We start from the raw sequence: 22395 nt of genomic DNA on the forward strand, positions 1-22395 counted from the left end.
TGGCACCAAATTAAAGTCCTCTCAAAACCCTACATTTTCGACTACATGGAAGACTCTCTACTCCCAGTAGAAGCGGGGATATCAACGGAGAAAGGTTGGAAAACTTTAATCTTCGATATCTCCTAAACGGTTAGAGATACAGGCCTCGGTCTGGCACCAAAATAAAGTCCTTTCAAAACCCTGCATTTTCGACTACATGGACGACTCTCTACTCCCAGTGGAAGCGGAGATATCGACGAAGGAAGTCTGGATATCGACGGAGAAAGGCTGGAAAACTTTAACCTTCGATATCTCCTAAACGGTTAGAGATACAGGCCTCGGTCTGGCACCAAATTAAAGTCCTCTTAAAGCCTTACATTTTGGACTACATGGACGACTCTCTACTCTCAGTAGAAGCGGAGATATCGACGGAGGAAGGCTGGATATCGACGGAGAAAGGCTGGAAAACTTTAACCTTCGATATCTCCTAAACGGTTAGAGATACAGGCCTCGGTCTGGCACCAAATTAAAGTCCTTTCAAAACCCTACATTTTCGATTACATGGACGACTCTCTACTCCCAGTAGAAGCGTAGATATCAACGGAGAAAGGTTGGAAATCTTTAATTTTCGATATCTCCTAAACGGTTAGAGATATAGGCCTGTCTCTGGTACCAAAATAAAGTCCTCTCAAAACCCTACATTTTTGCCCCTACAGTTTGCATTTCGTTTGTACCTCGACCGGTTCGAAGATACAGCATCTTTAAATTCTTCAAATAACGCTAAATTGGTACTACCGCTATTGGCACCCCATATAGGGCGATCGAGAGAACGACTCCAACATATAGGCGGCGCTTGCCAACCCGGATCCCCCTGGGTCTGCATTAGTCTGGCTAGAGCCAGACCTGCCTTTCTGATCCGGGGACCAGATTCCTGAAATGGGCCCTGAAGTCCCACCGGCCGTCCATCGTCAGGCCCAGATACTTTATGCTGGGCCCGACGCGGACGCGGACTCCATCCACCACGACCTGGGTCTCCGGTGGTACCCCACGGCTGCCGTCGTGAAAAAAGACGGTCTCCGTTTTTTGGGGCGCCACCTTCAGACCCAGATCACGAATGGTGCCCACCACGGACACCAAGGCCACCTCCGCATAAAGGCGGGCCTCCCACCAGTCCTCCCCCCCGGCTATCACTACGGTGTCATCTGCGTAGCAGATGACGTACAGCCTGGGGGGAGGGGCGTTCGCAAAACCCTATCGAACGCGATGTCCCATAGCAGGGGGCCCAGAACGGACCCTTGTGCGTACAATATTTTTTATTGCATTGTTGTAATAATTAATTTGTTACAATAACAAGTAAAATAACCATATAACTCAGTGTCCTAATAAATAATGATAAATTTTATTTGTAAAAATTTGTTAGTTTATTGAAAAATTTTTCGAACGAAAGTTGCATGGCTTGAAGGACGACACATGACGGAAATGTGGACTTGACCTTCAGTGACCTTGTCAAAATCAGGCCAAGGTCATTAATGTTTTTTTAAATAGAAACTACAATTTTTTATTACATATTCTTGTAGCTTATCTCGAGCGCTTTCCAAAACATTCTAACAAAGTTACATTTCATTAAGTACTTTCCGAGTTTTAAGGCTTGGATGTTAAGGCAAGACCGATCACTGATCCGACCAATTAAGGCAAGACCGATTCGAATATGTCTTTACACGTTAATAAGTCTTGGCCTTAGAAGTTCGAAATAAAACCTCTTTGCTTTAATTACAATATCCTGTAAGTTAACAAATATTCTTCACACATACAAGCATAATATTATTATATTTTTATTGAGTAGTGCACTGAACAACAAATGACATTGTTCTGAGAGTTTTCTCATTTAGAGCGACAAAACAAATATATTTTATGAATTTTTTTTCGCGCAGATAGAAAATTTCACGGATGTAATTGTTTTTGGAGATTATTTAATACTGTATGAAAAATATTTATTAACTTACAGGATATTGTAATAAAAGCAAAGAGGTTTCATTTCGTACTTTTTGATTCTGTTACAATATTCTTTTATATTTCATACTACATCCTTGTATAACTTAAAATTATTCTTAAAATATTATTAAACAATCCAATAATCAAACCTGTGAACCTGCCCGACTCCGCAAAATAATTAATAAAATATATTTCATTTTCTTGGCGCCGAATATTATTAATACTATTACAAATAATATTACAAATGATATAAATTTTTACAAATAATAAAATTTGTAAAAATTTGTATTATTTGTAACATTACTATACAATTATAAATAAAATTACAAATAATATTACAAATAATATATATTACAAATAATAATATTATTAATAATAAAATATTATTTGTAATAATTTGGGTGCGCCGAGTAGACAAAACTTTCAGTATTGTCATAGAGAGGAAAGGAGAGAGAGAGAGACAATCGCGCCCGCGATTCAGATTATGGGCAAGAAAGAATTAGGCTCGCTGAGCGAGAACGAGAGCGACAAGGAGGGAATGATATTCGCTCTCTCTCGCTCGCTCGCTCGGCGCGTCGACAATTGCCGATCGCGTGGTTCACATGGATTGACCGAGCTGGCTGTGTGCGTGCATGGGGGGGGGATAGGGGGAGAATTTTCGTGCAAGCCCGTCACCAAATTCGCATCACTGATACCAATGATGTCAAAACCGAACAAGCTGCGGACAAGCGTAACTTGTAAATATCGGAGATCAACTGTTTATCAGCTCATAGACAATTAATATGACGAGATACCCGCGGAGACCCGTGTACTTCTCTTTCGTCTTTGCGTACAATTGCGATCAATAAAAAATTTTCACGAATTGTTCGGTTTTGACATCATTGGTATACGTGTGTATGTGTACACATACATGTACAATTGCGATATACACTTATCATGTTAGCATTGATCATTTTTATTCATGCTAAAAGAAATAAGTATGATTATGTAAAGAATTTGTCTGCGTATTATTATACATTCTACATAGTTTTCCCTGTGATAGCAAAAATAACACACTTGAACAACCTCTACGCTCATATCACAAAGCCTGATCCACTGCGCTACTGAAGCAAATTGGTAATTCTTCTGCTATAACGACATTAACAGAAAAGACTAAACTTCAAACTGCATTTCCCAAAAACGTTTAAGATTTGCACTGTTTTTGGATAGCATTTGTTACTATTACATCAATATTATACTTTTCTAAAAGCAAAATCACGCGGTGATTTCAAGGATGAAGATTCCTCTTGTGTGAGATATTAATTATTCATTCTTTATTAATGGGAAAAGATTTTCCTTTGGTTTAAATGTTTAAGAAAAGTTATTTGTTCTCTAAGAATCTTTCAATTTTTATGTTCGTCAAAAGTTTATAAAATTCGTAAAGAAAGAAAATTATTTTATTACCTACCTGTTCAAGAGTTGCGCATAAGAGATATTTTAACAAATCTGAATCTGAATCAGTCAACAAATTAAATTTCTCAGAATTAAATTTCTCATTCAAAAAAGCATATGTAGGGTAAGCATAAGTAAGATAAGTATAAATAGTAAATTAAATATTATTCTCTGAATATAATAATAAATAAATGTTTTTTCTTTAGCTGAATCATCGAAGTAAATATTCTATTATAAATTGACTTTTCGGATTACAATATTAATTTGATTTTTCAGAGTACACTTTCAAATGGACTCTTCGGAATACGCTATTAAATTGATTTTTCGGAGTACACTTTTAAATTGACTCTTCTGACTACACATTTTTTAGTTGACTCTGTGGGGTACATATTTTTTAATTAACTCTTCGGAGAGAAGAGAAGAGAAACATATTATATTTTATTTAAAAAATCGTAATTTTTATAGAAAACTGATTGATGAAGAAAAAAATTAATTCACGACCTCAACGAAGATCTTAAAAAAATTATTGCAAGAAATGAAGTTGTTGTTATTATATACCATATTGTACAATATTAAAACATACGCGCAATAATTATCTATAATTTGCATATATGGGCGTTTGTGTAATTATAAATAATATAAAAGTCATGACAAATTAATGTGGCCGCGCGTTATCTCTGTCGCGTCATTGCTAGAAATCATCCGAACTCTCGAAATTATTTTCTTCACGAATTATGAATATAAAACAATGTGGAAAGGAAAACAAGGGGGTGAAAGGGAGGGACGGTGACGTCTGCCTTACGATAACATCATTGCTGGCTCGCTTCGTCGCGATTGTATATTCGCTGGTGGTGAGACAAAAACCGATTCTTCGTTTTTATCTAACTAATCTAGCTCGCTCGTGAACATAGCACAGAACAGAACCAAATAATTACGGACATAGCACGGAATAGTATCAACAAATCGTGGACATTGGCTTAGTAGTTCATGTCCATGAAAAATGGACCCAGTTGGCGCTTCGAATCAGCCAACTTTTCCATAACGCTGTAAATGCAGCCATGCCCGCTCTCAGGCTTCTCTCTGGCACTACACAGACATTATTATTTTGATTTCTTTGATATTGATTAAGAATTATCCAGAACGCAACTGCCATGTTGAACGACTCAATTGTCGTGTGAAATGTTTCGATTTTCACAAATTCGTATAAAATTTTTTATTTTTCACTAATTCACATAAGTCTTTCACTTTTCACTAGTTCACGCTAGGGAAAAAATTCATGAAGTTTGTTTTTTATTGCTGAACTGGCTGCACTAACTTGCACTTATTCTCTTCTCTCCCTTTCACTAACTCCTAGATGTATATCTATTTCTTTTTATGTTCCCTGAGTGTACACTAGTTCAGTGATAAAAAACAGACCTATCATCGCTGCTCTGATTTATGGTCTGTTCTTTGTAGCTGCACTGCTGAACTGGTGCAATAAGCTAGAGTGAGAAAACCTATATTTGTCTCACTTTAATTTATTGCACCAGTTCAACAGTGCAGCTACAAAGAACAAACCATTAATCGACTCCGGTTGGGTTAAAACCCGTTCACTGCAATACGCGACTAGATTCTCCCCCAAGTCTCGTTTTCGTGAAACGCGTTCGAAGGACAATGTTACCAACGTTTCAGGCGATGTTCATCGCACGCTGTTGGCGACACTAAATGACGATCAGGTCGGCCAAGCGTGCGTGTTTGCTTCATTCGTGCGACGACATGGCGGCGGATCTCGATCAGTTCCAACAGCTCCTAAGTACACTCCTCAGCTCAGAAAACGAAGTCCGTGCGCGAGCGGAGGTATGTATAATGGCCACCGGAGGTACCGTGAAGTGCTCATTAATCGGCATCCATTGCGCGTTGGAGCACACGGATATTCGCTATGCGACACACTACGTTCCAGTCGAGCACGTTGCCGACGTGTTGTCAGCGCCCGCATGTGCCCGCGAGCTCATTGTTGCGGTAACGCGGACGACATAGCCTCACGTGTCGCAATCACTTCGCGCCGTGCCGACGATGACGCGCCAACTAACACGGCTGAATTCGCATGGCCATGTGCCGCTCCGCATGCTGACAAGTGTTTGCTGAGCAAATCCAAAATGGTGTCATAGACGGGTAGCGCGCGCGCGCTCGCTCACGCTACTCGTCAACTCGACATGTCCGGGAGACAGGCGGACGGTGACTATCTCCGTTTGGCTTCATGTCGTATTTGTTTTGAGCGAGCGACCTCTTCGCGACTTGAAGACCGTCCGCGATGAGCCTGCAGCTTCGCCAGGATGTCGCGTCCGTATGAACGCGTGTCCTACGCGACCCGGCAGGATATGCGACTCGGTGCACCGTGCACCTTGCTTTCCCGCCTACACGCATCGCGATTTCCGGTAATCGTGTGAACGAGCGAGCTGCACGTGCTAGCCCGTTGCAACTAGCCGTAACGGATGTGATTTTTACAGTGCGTTTCGTGCTTTGTTCGATTTTACCGTTAATTTTACAACTTCCCTATATGTATGTATGTATGTATGTATGTATATATATATATATATATATATATATATATATATGATATATGCAGGCACACACATGCACGTATACACATATACGTTTTACCTTGACTCTCGCACGGCCGGATCACGTGTCGAGCGTGAGCGAATATTCATGCGTGCTCCGGTTGCGATATGTATACTCCTGATTAAATAAGTCTAATGTCGTTCGGTAAATTTAGTTTTGGAGTAATATTTGATCTTGGCATCCACATGTACATATTTTGTGTACACATGTACTGTGTGTGATATTGTTGAGATTATTAAGTTCTCTTTTTTATTTTTTATTTTTTTTTCTATTTATAGAATTATATTCCTAATTTGCAATTTTGTATATTATGTTTACTTAAGAAATAAATGCCATATCCATTTGGAATTATAAGTACATAATTCAGTTTTGAAGATAAGAGATTATTACTGTCTTTGTAAATGAGAAAACAACTTTGAAGATAATAAAGTATTTTTAGCTATTTGAATTCTTATTTTTCTACTTTTTTTCCGTCATTATCTTGAAGATTCCAGATAATTAACAATATTGTAATGTTTGAAACCATTTAGGAGACGTATAATAATCTTTCATTGGAGAGCAAGGTGACATATCTTTTAAGTACTGTTTGCAATGGCACACTTGTGGATGAAATGCGGTCTATGGCTGCAGTACTGCTACGCCGACTGTTTGCCTCAGAATTTATGGATTTCTTCCCTAAGGTAATTTAAAATGTATACATATATACAACTTAAAATGTGTACATATTTAAAATATACTTTGTGCTAATTTTAATATTTTTAAAAAGATTTATCAGCAGCTAAATTAGATTTAGGAATATTTATGTCCTCTTTCTCTTTTAACTCAAAGATTGGTTAAAAATAGATTTGATAATGTGATTAATTTAGATCCCATCAGAGGCACAAGCCCAGCTGAAAGAACAGATTTTATTATCAGTCCAAAATGAACAGAAAGAAACTATACGTCGTAAAGTCTGTGAGGTTGCAGCTGAAGTGGCTAGGAACTTAATAGACGAAGATGGCAATAATCAATGGCCAGAGTTTCTTCAGTTCTTATTTCAATGTGCAAATAGTCCTTCACCCGAATTGAAGGAAAGTGCACTCCGCATGTTCACGTGAGTTTCACGTAGATCTAAACATTTTACATAAAAATGACATCTAAAAAAAAAATGATATATGCATATCATACAGATCCGTCCCAGGAGTATTTGGAAACCAACAAACAAATTATCTTGATCTTATAAAACAAATGCTACAGCAAGCTGTTGTAGATATAACAAATTATGAGGTAATACATATGTTTTATATAATATATATTACTTGTAGTTTAACGGGAGATAGATACTTGAGTTTCAACAAGTTAAGATTACTTAACATAATTCTTCCCAAAAGCAAAGAAAAAATGCCTTTTGATGACTGTAACTTGTGAAGTATTAATTTACAGACAGATACGGGGCATACATTTTGCAAGAATAAATTATGTCATATTGATACAAAATAAGTTTTTCCTGCTTTTTTTATTAATAAGATTAAGATAAACTAATAAAATAAAAAGATTTGATGTTAAAGGAAATGTATAATTACATTAGTCACCATTGTTTTTACCATTCAGGTTCGATTTCAAGCAGTACGTGCAATTGGAGCATTTATAATATTACACGACAAAGAAGATAATATACACAAACATTTCTCAGAGCTAGTTCCTGCACTTGTACAAGTAACCGCTCAATCTATAGAAAAACAAGAGGATGATGCGCTTTTAAAAGTGTTAATAGACCTTGCTGAAGCCACGCCAAAATTCCTCAGGGGACAATTAGATAACATAATGCAATTATGTATGAATGTAGTCTCCAATGAAGAGATGTCTGATTCTTGGAGACAATTGGCATTAGAAGTTATGGTATCAATGTCAGAAAATGCTCCCGCTATGGTACGCAAAGCTGCTGCAAAATACATAGCAGCTCTAATACCATTAGTACTGAAAATGATGACTGACTTAGAAGAAGATGAAAAGTGGAGTTTCTCCGATGAAATCATCGAAGACGACAGCGACAGTAATAATGTAGTTGCTGAAAGTGCTCTAGATAGGTTGGCATGTGGCCTCGGTGGTAAAACGGTACTACCGCTAATCGTGCAGAATATTCCCACAATGTTAAGTAACAGTGACTGGAAATATAGGTAAATACTGTATAATTTATATAATTTTTTTTTTATAAATTATATGATATTAAATTGGATATGATATTATTGATGTTAAATTATGACCTGTATAATCGTGTTCAATATTCAGCATATGTAATATCTAGATTACGTGTATTATATAAAAAAACAATTTGAAACGTCACAGAAAAGTCAGCAGTTATATATTCTTGTGTGTGTAATTGCGTTACGTCTGTGGCAGAGTAACCAACGTGGTAATGCTCTTTTCCAGCTGCCGTTTTGGTAGTTGGTATTTGAGATTCTCGTTGGGTGTCCAAACTGAGAGTTGGCAGTTATTAGATGTGACTGCCATAGTTTTGAAACACACAGCTTTTCTCCGATATAGTAAAATTTTATTTTTTATTACATGATATTCATGTGTTGCATGAATGAATTACATAAAGTCCAAAAAAGAGGAAAAAGGAAAATATATATTTTGTTTTTCATTATTTAGGCATGCAGCACTTATGGCTATTTCAGCTATTGGTGAAGGATGCCATAAGCAAATGGAAGCTCTTTTACCACAGATAATGGATGGTGTCATACAATATCTGCAAGATCCAGTAAGTATAAAGAATAAATTTCATTCATTGATTCAATTTTTCAAATCCTATCATATCAGATTATATATACGTAATTAATTAATTAATTTATTAAGTTAATCCACAAGTCAAGTCAGCGATCATATTTAATATGATGATAGCGTTACATTTGTGGTAAATTAAGCGGAGGATACAGATTCTCACTGTATTACCGTTTTGGTAATGCAGATGCCAAAATCTATCCTCTGTAGTTCCTGAGAGTTGATTATTTGCTGTTAAACAATCATAGTTTTGGAACGTACAAAATTTCCGTTTATCATTTCTATATAATCGTGAAATATAAAATTTAATGTTGCTTTCTAGCATCCCCGTGTGAGATATGCCGCTTGTAACGCCGTAGGACAGATGTCTACAGATTTTTCACCTACGTTTGAAAAGAAATTCCACGATAAAGTTATACCCGGATTATTGATGGTGTTGGACGATAACGCGAATCCTCGAGTTCAAGCGCATGCCGGTGCCGCTTTGGTGAACTTTAGTGAGGACTGTCCGAAAAATATTCTAACGCCGTATCTCGATGCCATAATGGCCAAACTAGGATCTATACTAACCAATAAGTTCCATGAATTGGTTCAAAAAGGCAACAAGCTCGTGCTTGAACAAGTAAGAAAAATTGATTATAATAAATCGTTAAATATAAATGACTTATTTACAAGTGCAAGCATAACAAATACAAATCGCTGTTTTTTGTAGGTTGTTACAACAATAGCTTCTGTTGCTGATACTTGCGAAGAACAATTTGTAACGTATTATGACAGACTAATGCCTTGTTTGAAATACATAATCCAAAATGCGAATCAACCTGAACACAAAATGCTACGTGGCAAAACTATTGAATGTGTCAGTTTAATAGGCCTCGCTGTTGGTTCGGAGAAAGTAATAAGTCGTTCCGTTTTTTATTCTGATTTCCTCACGATAAGGAAAGTGTATATTAATCGATTGTTTCATTCGATTTTTACAGTTTATTGTAGACGCTAATGAAGTTATGGATATGTTACTCAAAACACACGCAGAAGGTAATCTGCCAGATGATGATCCACAAACTAGTTATCTCATATCAGCTTGGGCTAGAATTTGCAAAATACTTGGTAAGACTTCTCGTATACGCATATAATTCTAAATACTTAGATCGGAACTTGGGTCTGTGTGTTTACACAGTGTACACAGTGCACATGTAGTTTATTACAAATGTCTGTGTGTATATTTCTTCGCAGGAAAACAATTCGAACAATATCTACCATTAGTAATGGGACCCGTCTTACGAACGGCTGCTATGAAACCTGAGGTTGCATTATTGGACAACGAAGATTTGGAAACTATCGAAGGTGATGTCGATTGGCAGTTTGTTTCATTAGGGGAGCAACAAAACTTTGGAATTAAAACAGCCGGTTTGGAGGACAAAGCTTCTGCATGCGAGATGCTGGTTTGTTATGCGCGAGAATTGAAAGAAGGTTTCGCTGGCTATGCCGAAGAGGTAGTTCGATTGATGGTACCAATGTTGAAATTCTATTTTCACGACGGTGTCCGAACTGCGGCCGCGGCAAGTCTGCCGTACCTTCTTGACTGCGCTAAGATAAAAGGTTACTATAAAAAATTTTTATTGCTACACTGAGAAACATACAAGTTTTTTTTTATTTTTCTGTCTATTTTGCGAAACTTTTAAATCGTACGTTAATGTTTATATATTGACTTTTTAAGGCTCACAGTATGTAGAAGGCATGTGGGCATATATTTGCCCGGATCTTTTGAAAGCCATTGATACAGAACCAGAATCTGATGTCTTGATGGAGCTATTGTATTCTTTTGCAAAGTGTATCGAGACTCTAGGTGCAGGTTGTTTGAGTGCTCCGCATATGACTGAACTTCTACGAATTTTAGATAAATTACTCAATGACCACTTCGAAAAGGCATTCGCTAGGTTGGAGAAACGAAAGGACGAAGATTATGACGAGGTATTGCAAAATTGTGTGTGTGTATGGACTTTTATAAATACATTTATTGTGTATAATACATATATTCATATGTTGTTTCATAGGTTGTTGAAGAACAACTTGCTGATGAAGACAATGAGGATATATATACCCTCAGCAAAATCGCCGATATTTTACACGCCTTGTTCTCGACCTATAAGTCCTCATTTTTCCCATACTTCGACCAAATATGTGGACATTTTGTCAAGTTATTGAATCCCGAAAGATCGTGGTCGGATCATCAATGGGCTTTGTGCGTTTTTGACGATGTAATAGAATTCGGAGGACCTGAATGTGTAAAATATCAAGAATTCTTCTTGCAACCCATGATCCAATATGTTTCTGATAAATCTGCCGAAGTTCGACAGGCAGCTGCTTATGGTTGTGGAGTTTTAGGCCAATTTGGCGGGGAAAGCTTCGCCCAAGCGTGTGCGGAAGCTTTACCGAAATTAATAGAAGTTATTAATGATTCAGAATCTAGGTTGGCAGAGAATGTAAACCCTACAGAAAATGCTATTTCGGCGGTAACAAAAATTCTTAAATATAATAATAAGGCAATCAACGTCGATGAAATCCTTCCACTCTGGTGAGTTTCTATATTTTTCACGTGTAGTCTTCAATTAGCTGCATGAACATGAGACTGAATTTTGACTGTATAGGCTATCTTGGCTGCCAGTTGTTGAAGATGAAGACGAGGCACCACATGTATATGGATACCTGTGCGATTTAATAGAGGCGCATCACGTGGGAGTCTTAGGAACAAATAACTCACACTTACCGCGACTTATAAGTTTCTTTGCCGAAGCACTCTTCAGAGATGCTGTGCCTAACGATCATCCCGTTATGTCCAGAATTCTTAGTATTGTTAGAGAAATACAGGTGAGCTGATAATTCATATGTGTTATATACGTAGTTCAATAAAAGATAACTAATAATGTCATATCTTTTTAGAACAACGAGACTATATTCCAGGCAACCATAATGGAATTAACGACAGATCAACAACAAGCTCTTCATGAGGCACTCAGCACACTAAGTTGAATTTCTAACATTATAACATAAAAAAAAATAATCGTAAATTTAATCTATCTTCTGGGAAATCTCTTATGAAGATTCTAGGTAGTTAGATTATACCTATGAAAACTTACGTTCGCTCCAGTCTAGCTACACACACATACACATGCAGATACATATATATATACAAATTTTACGTGTTTCATATATTATTATTATTCACGTATTTGTTAATTATATCTTTCTGCATCATGCTATCAAATTTGATAATTGTCAATTTTTTACCGTCAGGGATTGTTATTAAACCTTATCTAAAACTAAATTTGCGTTTGTCACTGATTAATACAGTGCAAATAATATGAAAGAAATTTGATTAAAAATGAGGGCTCGCATTGATGAAATCTTGACGAATAAACTTATACATACAAATGTTTTAAACAGAAAATTTATTTACATATATTTAATATCTTGTTTGTTTGTTTTTTTTTACATAGCTTTGGTTAACACTATCTAAAAAAAGATTTACAATGTCGAATTAAATAAAATGTCCAAACAATGATATTTTATATTGAAAACCGAACGATACTTAACATTTTTCTAACGTTTAAGAAAAGTGATTTTATAAATTGCGTAACAATGCAAATATTAAATATAGTTTTGTTGGAACAAAATATTTAAAAAATTATGATTTTGTCTCTGCGATCTCTTCATACAAATTTATTTATATTCTCGAGCATTATTTAGCTAAAATGACGAAACTAATGCAAAACAAACTGGAAAACCAGCTTTTTGTAGCCATGAAATGACCGCGTGTGACTCATTGTGATTTAGATATTTTTATTATTAAATTTAGGTATCATGTTATTTAATGATAATGTCAATAATATTATGATGTTGGACGTTAAATGCGAGTGTATACGAATGCCTTTTGAATGAAACGTAATGGAACACTTAATAAATTGTAGATTCGAGGTCACAAGTTTGCAGACTGTGTATAATACACATTCTGTATATAATTAAAACATAAGATGCATGTTCAAGTACAGCAAAAATTCTTGTAATCTTATAGCTAATTAACATTGAGTTCTTACGCATTCTTAGCTGTGACTTGTTCATGTCATTTAAATCCAATGTTAGTCGAGAATATAAATGATGAAAAAGGTACACACAGCAGACGGAAAACAAGAAAAAATGAGTCGAGTAGAGAACCGACAATACTATATGCATTACGTTTCCTTCGACATGCGACACATGAATCGAAAAAAAAAACACTAATATTTAACGAAAAGGACTGAGTGGAATGATGTTTAAACAACTCCCTGTTCTTGTTGCTATTTATTTATACACAAATAAGTCCTTAATAAGCCTCTGATACAACTGTATTAAATTTCCCATAAAACTGACCTACAGTAGACTTTCAGAGAACGAGAGAAAGTGGCTACTTCTAACATAAATGTTCCAGGTGATGATCTTTTTTTACTGAAACGTGTAGAAAAATAAAGGTAAAAAATAAAACATTTATTTGTACATACAAGTATATAAATACCGAACAAGTATACATATCTGTATATATATATATATATATATATATATATATATATATACATATATATATATATATATATAGAGAGAGAGAGAGAGTTGAAATATACTTGTAAGTATCCTTAACGTATGGCAGACACTGCCCTTGACGATTGTTTCGCAAAAAAATCGACACCTCGACGAAGATTCTTGCAACAAAATACATGTATACTTACAGCATACAATCGCAAATCTTGTTTATCTATAGAAATGACGGACTGTTCATGCGGTACACGCTCGGAAAAGAAAAAAATCGGTGTGAAGAAGAATGTAGCATTATATAGAGATTATTTTAAAGTTATTATTATTTAAAATAAATCTCAGCTTTGTAACTGATGGTTTTGTTTCACCTCAACATTCGTAATATTTCGTTTCAACAAAGTAGATAACATGCACGCATGGCACTGTGTTTACTTCATATAATGAAATATATACTATACGTTAAGTCGTATAATCTTTCATAAAAATTATCGACTAATTGTAAATTAATGATGATCATATGATTTTTATTTTGTGTGACTGTTACTTTTGAGATAAAGTTACTTCAAATGCAAGTTAATACGTTATAAGAGACGCGCATCTGCTATCCTTTGTAATCGAAACTGGAATTAATAACACAGCGTATCGTATTACTGTCGAGTAATGCACTCGTACATCGTATCGGCTTATCGATTATTATCATTCACTATTGCGAAAGATGATTACCCGGCCCAGATAATCTGCCCGTATAAATGCAATGTATAAATTGGGTAATTATTTAATTTAAGAGAGTCAGAGTTTCAATTATTTCAGTCATGACATATTGTATGAAGTCATCTTGAGGAATAACCTATTGTAGAGATTTTAGCCGTCGTTCATTGTTTATTAAAAAGTTATTATCAAAAAAAGTTCCATAAACAGAATTTGTTTTTCCGACACAGTATACATTAAAAAATGTTAAGTAGTACATATAAGTACGCAGGAGGAGCGAAACTCCCTCCCCACTGTACCTCTTCCTGAAAAAACCTAACCTAATTCAACTTACACATCTTTGTACATGATTGGAAAGATCCCTTTAATCCCACAACCACGTCGGAAAAATAGACTTTATTTATAAAATTTCTTTTGTTAATAACTTTTTACTTATAAAATATTAAAATTATATAAAATCGATCATTTTGTATTTCTTTGCTCATTTGTCTCATTGGGAGAAGTTTATATTCTAAGTATTATATATTGTATAAAAACTCACTGTGCAATATAAACAGACATGGTGAATACTTATTTCGATGAATATCTATTATCGAATTTCATATATTAATATTACCCACATATTTCTAATTATATAATACGATTGAGAAAACAGTGTCAACACCTTTATCAACTTTATATACAAATAAATTTTCAATCTACCTATTAAAACTGGTTTAAATTCGCACTCGCGACTGCACGTGTATAGATTTGTTTAGTCTACATTTGTGATCGTTGCATTTTATCACATATAACCATGTCTGCACGAACGAAACACGACGACAGCCTTTGTGCGACATTACAACACAAGGCACCGCCGAGCAAAATTTCCCCAAAGTTCTCATAAAAAATTCATCGGCGCGCAAGTGACACTCTGTGCTACGTGCGTTAACCCTTTCGCATGTAGGTGCATGCACACCGGTAAACATGAGACAACACACATGACGCCGGCGATCATCCGATATTACGTCATCGTTTGCCCCTCCGCCACGTGTCGAGAAAGACAGCTACCGCCTCGCCGTGGCATGCAAAGTGCGATATCGCGCTGCGACGCGGCTCTACCACGCATTACGCGCAGCAGTGATTCCCGACGAGTCTCACGTGTCTATGACGGTCAGTGACGATAGAGAGTCCTAAAAGTCGATCGAAATCTCATTATATTAGCCGGCCGGCTACATTTCGCTAAGATTTGCCACAAGATAGGCGAACGTCGCGAGGTCGCGCCGCGATACGAATACCACCCGGTGCTTCGAAAATAATCGCGTCGTCAGCCGTCGCCGCTATCTGAGGCCCCAGACGCCCGGGAAATTTCGAAGGGTGAGTCGTACGTGTGTATGTGTGGTGTGTGGTGTGTGTGTATGTGTGTGTGTAATGTTCGTATATGCGTGGCTGTGTTAATCCGAGTATTCTCGACCATCCGCAACTACCTGCGCGTTGGAACCGTATGTTCGTACCGGGGCAACCGACCGGGCTGCTTTGTGGTGTCTTTAGGGATTTAATTTCGAAGCGACTCGAGCTTCAGAGGTTCCACGTGCGTGGGGCGCGACGAGAAGAGAGTGATCTCTTTTTTAGAACGATGTACCAATGCCATTTTTTTAGCCATGACTAACGCACTGCGAAGATCGATCGCGATCCTATTTAGTGCCGCGAAATTAACGCCCTGTAACGTAGTGGTCGATGTTAAATAGAGCGGAACGTTCATCGCGAAACCGTCGTTGTTAGCGACGAACGAGCACGCCGATAACGCACTTTTGTAACGGTATATCTTATAAATGCGGCGAAAAATGCGACGAAAAGACGGGAGAAGAAGTGCGCCCGGTGATGTGATCGAACGTGATAATTGCGACTCGTTGACGAAGAATCAACGTAGCGACGTCCTTGCTTCGTGAGAGGACTCGACGGAAATCAGCGCGATATCGTTCTCGGGGCGTTGTTGACATTTCATGAGACTCCGTCGGTACTTTACCCGCTCTCTCCTCCTACCTGTGGTCAGGGTTAGGTGCGTCGGAAACGGCACCGGTACGATGGTCCCGTTGGGGTTCGAACATAAGTGGTAGAGACGTCGTAAGCTCGTGCAGAACGTTCTACCGAGCTTCTGCTAGGTCAGCTGTTTTTGGTATTAGCCATTAGTACGGCCCACGTGTAATTATCGCGATTTGAATTGCTCGATAAATGGTCACTGAAAACGGAACTCTGGCCCAAAGCGAAACGCGCACCACCGGGTAGCATCAACGGACGAGAACGTGCGATTTCGTCAAAGTTGTGCGACCGAATTCGTCGTCTCGCATTGGTATTCTTTATTTGAACTATCTCGTTCCCCTACAGTCCCCTACAGTAAGCATCTTCGCGTTCTCGGGAATTCGGGGTATGTTGCACAATGGAAACTAGGGCGTACGAAGCTCGACCCCGCAAAGTCGCAATTTTTCTCGCCCGATCCTCATTCCTCGTTTTTTGCACATACGTCACGTGTAACGGAACGCATGCGTAACGGACGGATCGTTGCAACGAGTGCCATCGTCGACGCGTGTGTATCTCAAAATTGGCTGAAATTCGCCGGCTCTGTGTGCGTCGAGCAAACGAGTCTCATTTGTTCGCCGCGACGTCGTGAATTTTCAATGGTAACGTCAGTCAGACGTGCGTGGCATGCGGCATGCAGGCGCGGTCTGTATGACGTCGACCGGTAGACCGTAGATCGCTTCCGATCTCGAAAATCTGCTTCCCGACAAGCAAGGATGCTGTGGGTTGTGTCGCACTTACGCTCGTTACCGATTCACGATGGTGTAAATACCAGTCTAAATCGTTTTTCTCTCTGATACGCGTATTGGTTCTATCTGTACTATTACAGGTCTTATATTGTTACAAATACACACATATAAAATTAGTATTTTATATTTTTTGGTATAGTTTTTGGTATAGTTATAGGGATTGCAATATTGTTATGATATATCGTCAGTCGGGAATGATCATAACATACATCCTGATTAAAAATTTATATTGTTATAATTTTATTGTGACTTTTACACCCTTACAGTTAGGCCAAAGCTGTATGGCAACAGCATTTCAAAGGTAAAAAGATGTCCAGGAAGCGTCCCAGAGAAGAAACTATGATAGCTACTGCAACCCACCAAGATAGTATCAATGGAGAAAGTCCATCTTGTTCAAGGGAAGATTCTCCAGTACATGCTGTAAGTATCGACATGTGCAAATAAATCAAGGGGATATAAATTAAGAGGTGAAAGAAATTAAGAGACAAAATATATTATATTATCTCACAGCTGCTACCAACATCATATAGTACTCTATTTCCATAATCGGTATTACTTATATATGACATATTGACTATTTGATACAATTTTTTCTAGCAAAGATTTTAAAATTACATGGAGATATACTATTAATATAATTTACAAGTTGTGCTAATATATAGGATTCATATCTTGCATAAGATATATAGCTAAGAAGAGGTCATTTGTCAATATCCATTTCTTATGAATAAGCATTACTCATGATAAGAAATTTTTTTAACATGTCACTATAAGTAAAAAACAGAGTTTAAATATTTTCTTTTAAATATTTCTCTTAAATATATTCAGTTTTATAACAACTTTTGAATATACAATATATATAGTAAAATATGTTTATTTATAAATAGATATATATATATATATAATTGAAGATTATTCAAGAGAAACCAATTATCAATACATAGAAAATATTATCATTGATATATACTATTTGGTGTTGCTTTCAAGTGATAATTGTCTGGCGTGACCCAAGATTAACTTATCTAATGTGATAAAAGCTTAGAAATACTCTACCAATTCATCAGTCTTGCTCAATTCACCAAACTGGTCACACTGGCCCATATTTAAATGTTAAATTCAATCTAAAATATATTGAATTTTATAAATTTATATTTTATACTTATAAATTGTGACTTAAAAGTGATTTAATGTATATATAATTGTGCAAGTTATATTTTTAAATACCAAGTGTCCTACGCGTCAGATTTCTTTATCAGAAATCTAGTTAACATATTTAGGATATCAGAAAGATAAATTTTGATCTTGTAAGCATATTGTCAAATTGTGCAAAGAAAAATGACTTGGGGATCCAAACACAATGGTAATGAAAATAACGATGCAAATTTGATGTTTCTAAAAGATTATAATCAAATTTCTGTTTGTAATGCAACAATTCCAGTAAGTTCTATATGTTTATTTTATCCTCCTGTAATATATAATATAATTTATTAAAATAACACTTACTCTACTTCTTTTTATCTCCATGATATGACAAGTCGAAATATAAATAATAAATTATTTTCATTTAAACATAAAACATATACTTTTCTTCATTTGTTTCAGTCTATTTGTAAAGAAGCTCCTTTCAGCGATGATATAGAGGCGATCATAGAGAGAAATTCATGTGATTACAACATACATATTACTTTAAAGCAAGCGAGGAGTGGTAAAGGTTTGTTACATCTATATTTTTATATAGAGTACGTCAAATATTATATATAGATACTTTATTCTCTTATATATATTTTTTTTTTTACATATGTTTATATATACATGTCCTTTTTCAGTTCCTAGAAGAGTAAGAGTCTATGCTGATGGTATTTATGATCTTTTCCATCAAGGACATGCGCGACAACTTTTACAGGCTAAAAATATTTTCCCAAACGTTTATCTCATTGTTGGAGGTAATTATTCTGAGAGAAAATATATTATTGCTAGCTCTAATAGTTGCTACATATCAAATATAACATTTAATTTTACAGTGTGTAATGATGAACTTACTCATAGTAAAAAAGGAAGAACTGTAATGACAGATTTAGAAAGGTATGATGCTGTTAGGCATTGTAGATACGTAGATGAAGTCGTGCGAGATGCACCTTGGGAACTTGATGATCAATTTCTTGAGAAACATAAGGTATACTCATGAGAAAGATATATATTTTTCTGTTTTTAAGTTTGAGCAATAATATATTGCATTTTAGAGTTGCTTTGTAAAAATTGTATGAATTACATATGTATATTTTGTATTTCAGATCGATTTTGTTGCTCATGATGACATACCCTACATGACAGATGATGGCTCAGACGTCTATGCGAAGTTAAAAGCTAAAGGTATGTTTGTAGCTACACAAAGAACGGAAGGAGTGTCTACATCAGATATAGTTGCGAGAATAGTTAAAGATTATGACATATATGTCAGGAGAAATCTTGCACGTGGTTATAGTGCAAAGGAACTTAACGTTTCTTTTCTGAACGTAAGTGATTGTTAACTGTTATATGCGATAAACATATGTATAATGTGTTTATGATATTGTATAGAAAGAAACACTATATTAGAACATTATATTAGAATTATTAAAAAACAAGACAGTAATTACGATAAAAATAATTTTGCAGGAGAAAAAATTCCGTTTACAAAACAAGTTTGATGACCTAAAAGATAAAGGAAAACGAGTGATGGAAAACATTGGTGAAAAGCGAATGGATATGATCAGTAAATGGGAAGAGAAATCTCGTGACTTCATCGATGCTTTTCTTCTGCTCTTTGGAAGAGAAGGCAGATTGGTATGTATAATGTGTATATAGGTCTACATATACAATTTTTTTCTCTAAATAGAGTGGACTGACCAGTCATTTTTAATATCTTAAATATTTTAAGATAAGATAAAAACTAAACGGAAGACTAAACACAAGGCTAAGATAAAGAATGAAAGAATAGAAAAGTGACTATAAAAATTACAAAAAATTTGTTGCCATCATATTATTACCCCTTTTCTCATTGTCAAACTTTTCGTTATCAAAATTTTTCTCATAATTTCGAAAATATTTTCAAAGTGAAAATTACTGATGTCATATCTCGTTTATAGACGCATTAAATCTAAATTTATTCATATCTAAATTATTAGAAAAAAGTTATACATCGAAAATTTTAATTTGTATTGAATGTGTATTTCATGTGTAGTCAACAATTTGGAACGAGAGTAAAGGACGTTTGATGCAAGCATTATCTCCACCAGCAAGTCCAAAAAGAGATGGCAGTCCAAATAGTAGTAATAGTAGCAACAATGATGAAGATCAGACAAGGTACTTTTTTGAACATGTGTAAAAACATGCTCACATTTGATTAAACCATTTTACATACATGTATATCTTGTCTTACAGTCCACCACCAAAAAAGACAGGACGCTATGAATTTTCGCGCAATAATCATTATCTAAGTGATGATTATAGCGACGATGAAGAGGAAAACTTACACTCTAAATGATAGCCCACTATATTAAAGAGACATGCTCTGACCAAAAGTATCGTGCAATTTTCATTTACTATTTTGAGGTCTAGATGTATTTTCATACAGCTACATGATCTGGTGGTGCAGAGTGTAACTCTATGCTTAATAGATTTTGTATAGTATGAACAAATACTATACATTAAACGAAATTGTCCGTTGTGATGCGAGTGTTTAGTTCAGTCGCCAGTTTTATTATTCAGATTACGATATACACTTAATTTCGATATAGTTTCGATAATTCTTCTCTCGTTGCAGTTTAGAACGCAACCAATAGTTTGATAAGAACTTGACTTCTCGAGATTAGCAGTAGTAACAGTATTTATTTACTTCAGCTTTTCGCCAAGACTGCGACATTTGGTTTACATTTGGTTCTGATACCTTAGACTCATACCTTAGACCTCATACCTTAGACTTCGAAATTAAGAAAATAAAAAAATTTTTTTATTGGATTATCATCCGATGCGTCTCTACTTGCAACGTGAAAATAAATATGTCCAAATTATATTGCAATCCAATATGATGACATGGATGGTAGACTATTTAAAAGGAATACGAAGTTCGGTGTTGTATTATTGTTATGTTTTGAAATATCCTTAAATTACTTTGTTCCTATATTCTATGAAATATAAAAGAATTATTTATTTTAAATTTGATACTTTACTATGAATATCGTGATTTTTGTTCAACATCTATTTTTTGTAAAATAAGCACAAAAGGCTTATTAAAGTAGTATTCGTATTCATTGTAAAATATCAGAACGGGCATAGATGTCAGATTATATTTTATGATGAATTTTTTTACTAAGAATTTTATAAAATTGATCTTGTTCGCATAAGCAACTTTGTTTAATCTTTGCAAGTGCAAATTAATTTAATTTTAAGCAAAAATTTATAATTTTTTTTTATTCCAAGTACAGAAAATCTATAAAATTTACGAAGTAAATACCTTTAGCTTCATAGAAATATAAAATTGTGTCGTATTCCGTATTAAGTACAATGCAGATTAAAAAAAAAATGAACATTTAGAAAGTCAGACGCTTATATAGAATCTGTTTTAGCATATATTAGACATTTAATAAAAGTTTAACAAATCACGCTTACAAATGTATTATTTGTTAAACATAAGTTTCTGTTATGTGATAATTTATTGATATAACATTAAATTACCAATCGCATTGTAGAAGTAATTAATGAAAGAGCTTAATGTGTATGATGATTCTCGAGGAAACATCGAAGATGTAATAATAACAGATATCGCTAATTACAACACTAAAATGTACTCCACATTTATGGAGTATAATTTTAGTTTTGACGCATATTAGCGAAATAAAATCAAGCGTGAGCTAAGACGGATAAATATCAAACTTCGGTGCGAAAGAGACACATATTTAACCACAGCAAGTTTCTCGTGATATGCCGATGCTGCCTCAGTTTGATATAGCGTGCATTTGATATTTATCGTTGATCCAAAAATCCTAATCTCTAAAGTATTTTATGACCGACATAAATATAAATGCTTTTTCTTCAAAAGAATGTTACAGATAATACACATTTTATAGCCATATATGTTCTTACACTTTTTAGATACATAAATTGTTACATTGCAGATTGCTTAGTACGCAGAATTAATTTTGTAGCGTTTGAAATTGCATTTTGATACTATATTTAATATTACAATAGATCTGTTATCACGATTGTAACTTAATTAGACATATTTATAGAGTTTCTTTAGGGATCAAACGAATGTTTTTCTGTAAAATATTTATTTGCACGACAAATACCGTGCAATAAGTGAGAAAACTATATATATCATTAATTACATGTTATTATGTAAGTTATTTATATGACTTAATCGAACGTTCGTATTTCCCTACAATGAAAATGGACACATGTTTTTGCAAGATTTGTTCTTCAAGATTATTGTATTATGATTTAATTCTGTATTTATATATATATATATACAATGTGTATGATTTACCATATTTATTCTCCAAATGGCAATAAAAAG

At 35.2% G+C, this 22395-nt stretch overlaps 2 protein-coding genes and 1 non-coding gene across 11 annotated transcripts; all 3 read left to right on the forward strand.

The window, feature by feature from the left end:
* Positions 1-5086: 5086 nt before the first annotated feature.
* On the forward strand, positions 5087-13283 carry Karybeta3 (karyopherin beta 3). The gene is made up of 14 exons (XM_011151039.3): positions 5087-5238; positions 6534-6683; positions 6870-7096; positions 7173-7269; positions 7594-8159; positions 8635-8743; positions 9086-9385; positions 9476-9658; positions 9744-9870; positions 9997-10362; positions 10481-10734; positions 10818-11338; positions 11412-11631; positions 11704-13283. The coding sequence occupies exons 1-14, from the start codon at positions 5107-5109 to the stop codon at positions 11791-11793; spliced, it is 3342 nt and encodes a 1113-aa protein (XP_011149341.2). The 5' UTR covers positions 5087-5106; the 3' UTR covers positions 11794-13283.
* LOC112590747 (small Cajal body-specific RNA 8) lies at positions 7313-7446 on the forward strand. The gene has a single exon (XR_003114441.1).
* A 1792-nt stretch (positions 13284-15075) lies between the features above and the next one.
* LOC105189131 (choline-phosphate cytidylyltransferase A) lies at positions 15076-22392 on the forward strand. Of its 9 annotated transcripts, none has more exons than XM_011151041.3 (9): positions 15076-15393; positions 17108-17261; positions 18444-18552; positions 18668-18784; positions 18863-19014; positions 19133-19354; positions 19497-19664; positions 20062-20183; positions 20262-22392. In XM_011151041.3, the coding sequence occupies exons 2-9, from the start codon at positions 17151-17153 to the stop codon at positions 20362-20364; spliced, it is 1104 nt and encodes a 367-aa protein (XP_011149343.1). In that variant the 5' UTR covers positions 15076-15393; positions 17108-17150; the 3' UTR covers positions 20365-22392. The 9 variants fall into 9 exon arrangements, with proteins under 9 accessions (XP_011149343.1, XP_011149347.1, XP_011149342.1 ...); XM_011151045.3 differs by lacking the exon at positions 15076-15393 and adding an exon at positions 15675-15835; XM_011151040.3 differs by lacking the exon at positions 15076-15393 and adding an exon at positions 16066-16178.
* Positions 22393-22395: the final 3 nt, after the last annotated feature.

The sequence above is a fragment of the Harpegnathos saltator genome, unplaced genomic scaffold (assembly GCF_003227715.2).
Source record: "Harpegnathos saltator strain DR-91 unplaced genomic scaffold, Hsal_v8.6 scaffold140, whole genome shotgun sequence".
Classification (NCBI taxonomy): domain Eukaryota; kingdom Metazoa; phylum Arthropoda; class Insecta; order Hymenoptera; family Formicidae; genus Harpegnathos; species Harpegnathos saltator.